Here is an 11,978-nt window from a genome sequence, read left to right as displayed (position 1 = left end):
GCAGGTGGCCCTTGAAGAATTCTGTTAAAATCAACACAGAATCTGCATTGCAAAGGTGACTTATTGATGCCTAAGTGTGATTAAAGAGGAAGTGAAGCCTGAAGCAAACATATCAAGACAACTGACGGTTTATGCTCTTTATTTTAAAGCAGATGGATGACCATCATTTATGAAATACAGCAAAAATAAACAGTTTCAGTCAGATGCAAAAAAATGTCATCTTTTCAAACAACGGACTGGCTTGGTGTTGGTACACCATCATAATCATCTGAGTAGTGCTGATACTGGTCAGTAAGAAGAGGCTGATGCAACTCATCCTTATTTTTCTTGATGCGTACAATACATGCAGCAGCAGCAAAGATAATTGCAACAAGAACCAGTGCAGTCACTATTGCTATAGTTATCATCTCTGTGACACGGAGAGCCCGACCTACAGGAAGAAAAAAGAAAGAGACAGTTACTAAAAGTAAATGTCAAGTATATGGATAAACATCATGGGGACAAACCAAAGCTCAGCATCTGTCATTATTCAGTGAGTTATGGAATAGAACTTGTTTAAATTTTGTTTGATAATATGTGAGGAAATTCAGTCTATCTTGTTCCACTCTAAAGCCAGTTCTGGACTTCTTCCCTCTGGTTTGTGAGGCATTTGCATTCTCTGTTGTGATTTAATGAAGGCATAGGTATAGGAATAAGGACCTTCTGCAAGATTAAGATCCAAATGAGAACTTCTCCCAGAATTGAAGTGGATAGTGGGAACTTCATGCTGAAACAATCTCTGATCAGCACCTACACTAAATGCCAAAAACACATTTGGAAAGTTAGGCAGAAAAGAGAAAAAGACTTTTACAAATACAACAAGTATTGTTTGTGAAATTTGAATAACTTTGTTATATGATGCATAAACTTAAAGGGACAAAGACATGATGAGAAAAAAAGGAAGAAAAAGTATCTAGATGTTACAGATTACCTGGCCACTCGACTTCATAACTGTATCCCAGGTTTTCTGGTGCAGTAACAAACATTTCATTATTGGTAACAGGAGGCCAGAAAGGTACCATATTGTACTGTCGGTTATGTCCGATAGGGGCATTCTCCAGTGGATATGTTGAGATATCTAAATTTTAAATTCAAATCACATTTCTGTAAACAAAATTAAAGTAACTTGCCTTATTTAATTTTTTTTCCATCTCAGGATTTTGAGTACCTCAGTTTTTTCTTTCTAACCTAAGCTATTCCAGGAGGATTGTTTTTCCAGTGCGATGCATACAGAGTAGAGGGCTCTGCACTGTGTAAAAGAAAGATCACTAATGATATCTCTTTTTTTTTAACGGAAACCACCAATAAATTCTAAAAATTTCTGCCCATGGTGGGCTTTTAATTTCTTCTCACATGGAAAAGGACAAATATGTGTACATGGAGGACTGGGAAAGGCTTTTTTCTACATTCTAGTTTTGCCTGATTGTAACAGTGGTGAACAGCTCTCTCATCCAGTTCCAGGAGACAGCTAATGTATGTTCCAGTGGAATTCTTTTGCAACATTTTGTTAAATCAGAAGAAAGCTGAAGTAAAACAAACCAACCAACCAAACAACCCCCAGCCAAAAAGGACAAAAAAAAAAAAAAAGAAAGTTCACCTTGGTAAGATGATGCAAAACCTTGTGATAGTTCATGCAAGTACCACAAGGGGATACAATTGCTCTCTGAGAGCTATGTGGGAAAATTACATGAGGTAGGTTGTTGTGGAAACTACACAAAGAAGTCTCAGTTGTGCAACAACAGCTGTCTTCTATAGAAGAAGGAAGAGGGGGATGGATTATTCCAAGAGGAATACAGTTGCTGCCTTGTGCAGACTGATGCATGGACATAAATGTTATACAGAATTCTCCCCCTAGTACACTGACGGCAGTCTTCTTCCTTCTTTATTTCTTTTTTTTCCTTCCTTCCTTGTAATTCCTTCCTTCTGTTCTCCCTTTCCCCATCTCTTTCACTTTCACCCTTATTACATTTCTGTATTCTTTTGGGAGTTAAAGAAGCAAGAGCTGCAACAATGATCATCCCTTAGAAGTATATGGAGATGGTTATTGAATACTGGTAGTATATCACAGACGTGGTAAAAATGAATCTACATAGCATCTGTTCTTCTTTGACAGGAAGAAACATAAATATTTCATCCACAAAATAGTGGAATGTCCTTCCAGGGTTACACTGACAACTACCCACCCTGCCTCTGTCTGTGAGAACATCTTACCTGCAGAGTGCCGTCTCAGCCACTCATCAAAAAGAGCATCTGTAAACGTGTGCAGGAGGACAAAAATGGGATCATTTGGTGATAAATGAGTTTGCCCTCCTGTTCCATTCAAAAATAGATGAGCCAAGTTGTGAAGACTTCGAACTGCTGGATCATATTTTCCAGAAGGATCACTGTACCCTGAATATGCAAAAAAGGAGTAACACAAAAAAATTCCTGTGATAATGTTGCTTGGAATCTGCATTTGCAGATGAACATTTCTTTTTTTCTCTGAGAGAGTTTCGAGTTGTTGTGTTGCCTTGCTTAAAACAAATGGTTAGCTAATCCTTTACCTACTGGCATTTGAGAAATGTCCCTAACATGCATAATTTTCAGATTAAAATAGCCCTTACAAAAGAATGCTGACAATATGGAGTGCAAGGCTGTGGGGATCTAATGGAAAATGGACAAAATAAACCACATCATAGTATGAAAGTAAAGGTATATATTTAGGCCCTAATATATCTTTCAGCATAACTAAAATAGTTGCACATGTTTTCTATTTGCTGACTAAAGTGGGTATATTTTCTCATCTATTCTAATGAGCCAGCTGTTAAGTTTCCATACATCATTTCCATGTGTACTGGGAATACATGTCAGAAAGCTTCACATGCTCTGTTTTCACTTTTTCAGTGAAGATAGTGCCTCTGTAACTTTGTTAGTGCCCAAAACATCATACCTCATGTCAGATGTCAGGATCTGAAACATCATGAAAAGTCATCCTGTTTTCAAGCTTTGGCCAGTCTTTCCAGAGAGGGATACATACAGTTAATTGGCTAAAGCCGTATTTAGATACCTAGGTATTGATAGCCCATTTGTCAGACTTGGTAAGCATTCAGAACTTTCAGATATGCTTAGAAGGTTGGTGCATTTTCTTGGTTTTGTTCTTCAAGAGAAAGAAAAGGGAGCAGATCCTGCACGTAGTAGGAGTTACGCTTCTTTAAAAGAGACAGGGTACCTATGGGAGGTCTGGCAGGGGTCTGAACTGTCATTTTGTGATCTCTTCCTGTTACAAAATAGGGATTATTAAAGTACAGAAGTTTCAGGATATTGGCTGAACAGTATAAATCAAATATTTATGCTAGTTTCTCTGTTGGAGGTATGTCTGTTCAGATATCAGTGACTGAAAATTTAATTTTACATGCGTAAAGCTTATAGAAGAACAGAGTTATGTGGTCCAGGGAGTAGGACTAACGTGTTTAGCAATATATCCTATACCCAGACATCAATACCACTGCAGTAAATACTACCAAAGCTTAAAATTTATTTTGCTTTCTTTTATTTGTTTTAATTCAGATACAAGAATAGCTGCTAGAAGCACATGTTTGCCTCATTTAAAGATGCAGCTGAATCAATCTGCAGGGAAGGACTGTCTATTTCCAGCAACAGCAACTGTGTTTCAGGAACTTGATTTCAGCACATTTCTACTTAGTATGCCAGCAACAGATTTTTGAGGCTTTTACACATTTCAAGAGACACAAGCTATGGCTATAAAGCAATTTAGCCAGAGCTTATTTCCACTTAATACTAAGCTAATACTTAATGCTAAGAACAATGTGTTCTTAGTGTCCAATAGCCCGTCTCCAAACTCATACTTCCAGTAGGAATAATGGCAAGCCTGCTTCTTGCCTTGTTCGGATTTGTTACAGGTCTTCTTGTTTGCCATGTTTACCTTCTACTGTGTTACGGAAACTGTCTGTTGAATTGGAATAGAAAGGAGGAGTGTCAAATACACCAACTTCCAAACACTGGGCAACATCCTCAGGCTCTGGGAGACGCTGTACCATAGGTCGTGCGACATTTCCAGCAGGATTTCTTCGGATGGGACCACCCTCAGTGCCTGGGGATGGAGAGAAGAGAGAAAACAATACACAGAAAGTATCCTTTGCATGACTGAACCATGGAGAAAAAAATCCCTCACAAATGACTTTACACTGAATGAATGGGTCAGTTCCTTGTGTCAGACTAAGAATCTTCATGTAGTCCTGTGTTCTGGAACCTTTGTACCAGGATGTAAAAAAACATCTAGAGGCCTCTTACTGAAGTTTGTTGTTCTCTAAGTGCTTTGGGAAAATTTTCTATAGATTTTCAATGCAATTTCCTGATGAGATGGAGGACAACTTTTGAGGATATCCTGACAGAGTAGCCGGGGAAAGGACTATAGCTGATTATGTGTATGACCAACCCAATATTGTAGGAATTTTCCTATTTTTGTCCCCTGTTTCCATGACAATGCTGAGTTGTGGCTTAAGGGTGATGAATGTACAAGAAACCAACTGGGATTTTTTTAACTTTTTTAGTTTAGATAGGTGTGCTAGAATCCAATATTACTCACATTCACATAGTTAACATGGGGATTTGTTAGGTGTTTGCATTTTAGGTGCAGAATGCCATGAAGGTGATAAGTGGAGTAGTCAGAAGAACACTTAAGCTTCATTTAAGAAATTACACTATTAGATTTAGCCATTTATAGTGCAGGAGCTGAATAGATACTGTACAAGAAGAGAAGGGAAGAATTTTGTTCTTCTGCTACAAGTTCCTGATCAAATTTTGAACTGCTTGTGTCTCGGTGCAAGACAGGTGATGGGACATGGATCATAAGAATATTAAAGACTAAGAATATTAAATATTAATATTATATTCTTTATGTACTTATATTCTTATATAAATATTAAGAATATTTAAGAATATTAAAAAAACACTTTAAGACTTTTTCACTGGGAAAAATCATTGCATTGTAAAGTACTATATTTATTTATTATTAAGAGCATTTTCTCTCCAGACGTCTTCCATCATTCATACTTACTGTTACAGATGGTTCCCAAAGTTTCATAGTCTTCCACATTTTCACATAGCACTCTCCACTGAGAGAAGATGGAGTTTTGGCTGATAAGAGTGACATCAAAATTGCTTCTAGCTCCCATCAAGTCATCTGAGCAGATATCACAAGTATTTTGTCCTGTTGCAAAGTTCCAGTAGGGCAGTCCAAAACTAGGATCCTGTAGCATGTTCTAAACCAAATAAATATAGTGTTATTACACATGTGATGCAGACAGCTATAATATTTACTGCTAGAAGGATGATAAAACCAGTTAAATATATCTTAATAAGAGTCAGAAAATTGCCTCATAGAGGAGAGGAACTCTATGGAAAAATTATGTAAAATCTTTTGGTAGTTTTCCACACTGATGCCTTTTTCAACAGAACAGATGCTTGGACTATTGAACTGAGTCATGGATCTCCCTCATTAATAAGACAGTACATCTTCCATGAAACCATGCTGTGAATAGTAAGAAAAAGAAATTTGTGCTGAGACACCATTTTCCAAATATTTTTAATGGCCTGTGAGAAAGAGTAGTGTTTGTAGCACACAATAACTAAGACAACTGTGGAATGACTGACAGAAAAGTAAAGAACAGGGGTAGTGGTTCTTCAAATTGTCATGGTTTGATTCCAGTACAGGTTGGAGTTGAGCAGTTGTGGAGATGGTAAACCAAATTACTTTAACTAATGATCAAGTCTAGTGACATAAATAGGAATATATGTTAAATCACAAAGAGATAGAACTTCTGAGGTCTTCCACATAGTGAAATTACACTGATGTCAAATATAAGTTTTGGAAGGGAGTTTGTGCCTCAGTCTAAAGTAAAGCCATTAAAACTGATGAAAACACTGCAGTTATTTCAGGCACTATTTAATCGTTACCTTGAAAACCTAATTCTTGTTTTTTTAAGAAGGATGATGGTCCATAAAATGCTATATTTTATTTATGGATAGGCCTGCATAAGAGAAGGGAAACAAGAGAATTGCTGATTTATGGAACAAGGTATAACAAAACATTAATTTCTCTAACCAGTTATGTAAACAAAATACAATTCTGAATCCCTAAACCATCTCTGTTTTCTCTTTCTGTAAAATTTCTGATGATTTGGTAATTTTTATTCAAGAATCATGACCTTTAGATTAAAAATACCACCAGAAATAATATTGTTGGTACAATAAAATGTCTTATATAGATATATATAGAACTTGTATCTATTTTTACGAGAGATTTTTATGTAATTACTCTGATTAAAATATTATTTTTAGAAACTCTATAAAAATGACTGTCTAAAATCTAAATGTACTTAATTAAATTCAGTGTACCCAGTCAGTTGCTGAAACTGAAGCAGAATTATTTCATAATGTAGAAGAAGCTGCTATCATTTTTTTACCTATTGTAATATAGAGAGAAGTTATTTAACTGTACAAAACATAGCAAGAACACATGACTCAACAGTAATATGAACTTCACCTGCATGTCTCTTTCAAGCTGCAATAGATGGTACCTATGCCATGTGACAAAAGCTGGTCCCTCATGAGAGAAATCAACTCCTCCGAAACTCTGCTGCCCTGCACCAAGGAAAGTTTTCCTGACAGAATAATAATGAGACCACACAAAGTAGTTATAAATGGAGATATTCTCGAACTGTGGTGTGTTGCCATCTGGTCCAAATATTTCTTCACGTCTTCGTGTGGCAATGACAATGTCAGGGTGGATTGTCACCTTGGCTTGGTGCAAGGCATTCACAAAACGATTCCTTTCTTCTGCGCTTAGATCCAAAAGATTCCTTCTGACTGTGATAATACAGAAGAAGCAAGTTACCAAAGTTACTCATCTGAACACACAGAACTAATTTACTGTGTTCCTAGTATCTCTGTGTAAGTCCCTTTTTCTTCAAGAATTCTTTTTTTTTTTTTTTTTATTGGGGCAATTCACTGAGCATAAATAGCAAAAGTTATTTATCATGAGAAAGGCTGAAACAAATAAAAATAAAACCTCAAACCTTGAGATTTTAGTGCTTTTAGAAGTACTGTTGCAGATTATCTTTCCATTCTGTTAGAGTAATGACAAAGTGCTTTGTCGTACAAACCTTTCAGAACCTCATCCAATATACTTAAGGTTTCCTATGGTAGTACTCTACAAGAAATGAATGCTATAAAACAACTTATAATAATCAGAAACTCTGATGTTTGGCAAGATAATGAAGAACCTTTGTAGGAAAAATGGGATATTCACCAGTGAATTATTGTGAATTTATCACAGTACAATATGTCTCTTTAATGTCATTACATGACATTATTAACAGTAACCATATATTAGTCCTTTTTACTAATATACTCAAAATAATTTAAAAATACTGTTATCCATATAGAGAAAGTGAAACAAGGAAGTAAACTGACTCTTTGAAATACCAGTATTTCAACAAGTAGAACAGAGTTCAGACCACCTCAGCCCCTCTTTCATCTGGTCTGAGAAGATTTCAGTCTGAGTTTAGACTAAGAGGCAGGCAGAAGTCCTTACAGTTGTTCTTCAACGTGTACTTATTTTCATTATAAAAAAATACTGTAAAAATCAGTGATTGTCCAAATGAATGATAGATTATGTTGACACACGAAGCAACAAGTCTTCAGCACGAATCTACATGAAGAATACAAGTGAATTTCATTTCACTAGATAAACTTGATTGGGTGAGGAATATTTTGATTTTTTGAACTTTAAATAAATACTTCTGTGAAACATGAATTTCATTTCATCCTGAAATGCTTTTCTTTTTTGCAGAACTGAAGTGATATGCTAGCCCTCATCACTGAAGAAATATTTGGGGGTGTTTTAAGTAGTGAACTACAAATATCCATCTAATTTTGATTTATGTATGCTTCTTAACCTTTTTCTTTTTCAAAGTATATGCCTGAAACACAAGAAATAATTGTGACTATTATTAAAATTAGTCATGAATCGAGAAGATTTGAAGACACCAAACTGCATCTTAAAACTATTTAATATGGATATGCCAACAGTAATCCAGTAATTATTTTTAAAATCTGAGCAGATAGACCCAGGGCTAAGGATGGTCAAAAGAGGTGACTTCCATGGGGAAACTTAAAGCATAATAAGAAGCTAATTTACTCTTTCTAAACTCATGTTATTATGTGTGATATATCTGATTTGCTTAGGGTTTTACTGAGTAGTAAAGGATTTAACAAGAGAGAAAAATGAAAAGTGCTCTTGTATACCCTAGAAAATCAGCTAAATCTGCTTTTTACCTGTCTCTAGATTTAGATTGCTAGGTTTGTGCATGTTAACATTTGTTTCTTTGTTATCCTTCAGAGTTATCATCATTGTAATACAGAACAGGCCAGAACACCAGAGAGTACAAACCGGCTTAGCAGATCCAAGACACGAGTCATAATTTCTGCTTTCTAACTTGCTTCTTGGAGTTCAAAGGATGAAAAAAAAATCCTAAGATCTTTCTTATAGCCCACAGGGTTTTTTTTAAAAGAAATCTTGTTGTTAAAATTTTGATTTAGTAAGCAGTGCTTTGTTAACCATTGTTGGAACATGCACTTATATTCATGGAACATTTTCTATCTGGTGAAAACAATGTCAGCACTGATATCTGTTTCTGCACTGCACGTTTGTGCTAGAAACCTCTTGTTTCTCATGTCAACAGAACCCATATCTCATTTGAGGATTTATGGATTTTACAGGATTTCAATAATACCTTTAAAATTAAAAGTGTGTAAGTTTGAAAATAAAGGCTGAAATCTTGTTCATTCAGATGGTTTTGACTTGAGAATAAGGATCTCTCCCCAAACCTTCTTGTCTTTTTCAATTTACCTACAGTATTCAACACTTTTCCTGAAAGGATTGCATATCCATTGCATATCCATTTCAAAAAATTTTAGACATTTGTTTACTGATATTCGGGACTAAACTGAAACTGAAGAACTCTCAGAAAGGTTCATTTGTTCATCTGAACAGTTCATAGTTGTGACTCAATGCCTTTAAAGATGTTGACAGTAACTAAGTAAGGAAAAATTTACAAGGCCAGATACATAGTTTAGAAATGTATTAAGAAATTTTGAATGAAAACAGCTGCTGTCACTACTACTTAGTCATAAGGTAATTAAACATAGTATTATTCCCAGACATACTGACAAACACATATTATTCCCAGACATACTGACAAACACATATATATGTCTATATACATTACTTTACTTTTAAATAATTCTAAAAAATATATTTATTTTCTTAAGTAATTTCAAATAATTCTTTTTTTTTTTTTTCAGCTTAGATGTTCTATCCTTTAATGGACTTGGTCCTAATCCTACATTGCCTACAGATTTCATTTCTTCCTTTTTTGGGTTAGTAAATGTAAGTACTAGATACACAAGCTGTACAGCTCATATAGCACCTGCCTTAATAGATCCTACAACAACATAACATTGCTAAATAAATATAAGAGATATTTTGTATTTTAAAGAAGAGAAACACGCCAGATACATTTAGAAGCAAGTGCTGATAAGGCAGTTTTCATCTCATATTTCTGATGCTCTTACCTATATTAATCTGTTGGCTACAGGTAGGTCCAGTCCAACCAGGTCGACATGACCCACAGTTGTAGCCAGAGAAGTTACCATTGCACCGGCAGGTTTGGTTAAAGAAGCGAATGGGCCATTGCTCACGGTCATCCCGCCCATCATGGATGTACTGTGGGCCGTGTGGGCGTGAATCCGCAGTCACCTGCACACACCGGCCCCTTCCCGTGGACACGCCACACCGGTCAGTACCTGGCCCGAACACAGGGAAATAGTCTGGGCAACACATGCCGCTCCTCAGGGACTCAACAGTTGCACACTGACGAGGGAACTGAGCTCCAGCTCGGTTCAACATGCTAAGTGGTAGCAGAGAAAGGAAGAGCAGCGTGGGGATCTGCATGACAGCAGGTCAAGCAGAGCCGGCTCGTTCCAAGAGCTGGCTGTCCACACACGCTGACTTTCCTCTCCTGTGATGGGACACACAGGTCCCTCTATGGAGAGAAGGAGAAAGAGAGAGAGAAAGAGAGAGAGAGCAGAATGAAAACAAGTAATACAAATCTCCCGTAGGCTACCCCTTCCACGTCAGAAAATTCCTTCTAACTCTACACTTCAATACACCGCCTGAAAAGGCAAACAATTCTGACCATAGATGCTAATGTTCTTCTCTTCTAACAACCTGCACGAGATACAGTAACTATATAGATATATATTTGCTCATTGGCTTCTAAGTTCTTACGAATTGTTCATTCATAATGCACACCTGCCGGTCAGATTTGCTTCACTATCACAACATGCTGAAACTTGATTAAGGCACCAGTTTTCTGAACCTTTTATTTTCACCCTCCCTCCCCTCCCCCTAGTTCATGCCTTTCTTTTCTGAATTAAACTAGTGCATCTTGTTCTACACTCAGTAGTTCTCCTCTGTATTCCCTTGCTATTTCTAATGACAGCTTGATCAAAAGGTGAAGTTACACTGCTGCATGCATTGTACCTGTTCTCTCTTCCTGGTATCCCTCCACTGCTGAGATCCTGCTCTACCTCTGCACGTCCTGCGGCTGTGTCTCACCCAAAATAAGCACGGTTAAATTCTCTCCTGGTTCAGTCTGATTGCTAATCCTTCTTCTACCAACACAGTATGGCTTGGCCTCACCCTCCTTCCTCTATTAATCCCCTTTCTACTTCAGTGCATTTCTCTGGACTTTAAGTACTTGAACAGCACATGATTTCTTTCATGCTTATCTCCTTGTGATTTTACAAGTTTTAGCAAAGGTCAGAGACAAATACTTGAATTCAAAACAGAACAAATGTGAAGGTTTTTTTTGGTTTTTTGTTTTTTTTTTTTTAATTACTTGCAAAGAAAGGCTCACTTGAAAACAGACAAAGAACACTTGGGAAAATCACATTTAACAGACACTTAAAAAAAAATTCTTCAAATGGCATTTTCAAGATCAGCCAGAAGTAAGTGACTACAGTGTTATCTGTAAAATGAAACACTCTAATCTCAAATTTACAGTTTTTATTTTAAGTATTTATTTTGATGCTAAAATAAAAAAGCATATTGAAATTTCCCAAAATGCTAAGTTCTGAGAAGGTGCTATGAAACAAAAACATAGAGAGGTAACGAAACAGAGAAAAACCATCTCTGAAATGAACAAAGTGCTTCTTTCACCTTTGCAAGGACAACTTTCACTGAGCAAAAATGACCTTATTCAAACTCTAACTCTCTTTCTGAACTTTCAGTAAGAATGGATTTCAGTGAGGTGAAGATATTTTGTGAAGAAACATCTTAACTGGCACCAGGACAAAACACTAACAAGTTTTCTGGGAAAAGGTTCAACCACCGTACAACTGACATCAAGCAGAAAATGGATTACCTACTTCTTCTTCTGCTTCCCTATAAGCAAGTCATAGTGCAAGAGTGGACCCAGTTCTGCCAGAACACAGAAACAGTTTTTTTGGTCGTTTATTCTTACCAAACTGCAGTGCAACACAGCAGTGAACTTTGCCCCCTGTACCTTGTATTACTGAACATGTTATAGCTTGCTTCAGTGTGGGACTTAGGCTTTGAGTATACTTCTCCATATCTTTAGTATACTTCTCCATATCTTTAGTATACATTCTCCATTTGCAGAAGGGAATATTTACTAATCCTTAAATGAACTTTTTTCCTTTTCTGATTTTCGTTTCATTCTCCATTTTAGCATATATTCTTTTCTTTACTAGCTTTTTCTGCTTCTTTCCAACCTAAAACCTTTTCTCTTTGAACACGTCTATTGGGACGCATGTGACACAAATTCACTGTTATCACATCAGAAGGTAAACCA

General features: G+C 36.4%; 1 protein-coding gene across 1 annotated transcript; it reads right to left on the bottom strand.

The window, feature by feature from the left end:
* Positions 1-213: 213 nt before the first annotated feature.
* Positions 214-10,831, bottom strand: TYRP1 (tyrosinase related protein 1). The gene is made up of 9 exons (XM_032675634.1): positions 10,693-10,831; positions 10,646-10,654; positions 9,676-10,145; positions 6,584-6,906; positions 5,096-5,300; positions 3,962-4,129; positions 2,251-2,430; positions 971-1,117; positions 214-430 (listed from the first exon to the last, which is right to left on the bottom strand). Exons 3-9 carry the CDS (start codon positions 10,052-10,054, stop codon positions 225-227), a joined length of 1,608 nt encoding a protein of 535 aa, XP_032531525.1. The 5' UTR covers positions 10,055-10,145; positions 10,646-10,654; positions 10,693-10,831; the 3' UTR covers positions 214-224.
* Between the last annotated feature and the right edge of the window lie 1,147 nt (positions 10,832-11,978).

Source organism: Chiroxiphia lanceolata, chromosome Z (genome assembly GCF_009829145.1).
Source record: "Chiroxiphia lanceolata isolate bChiLan1 chromosome Z, bChiLan1.pri, whole genome shotgun sequence".
Classification (NCBI taxonomy): domain Eukaryota; kingdom Metazoa; phylum Chordata; class Aves; order Passeriformes; family Pipridae; genus Chiroxiphia; species Chiroxiphia lanceolata.
This window is presented reverse-complemented; position numbering and strand designations above follow the sequence as displayed.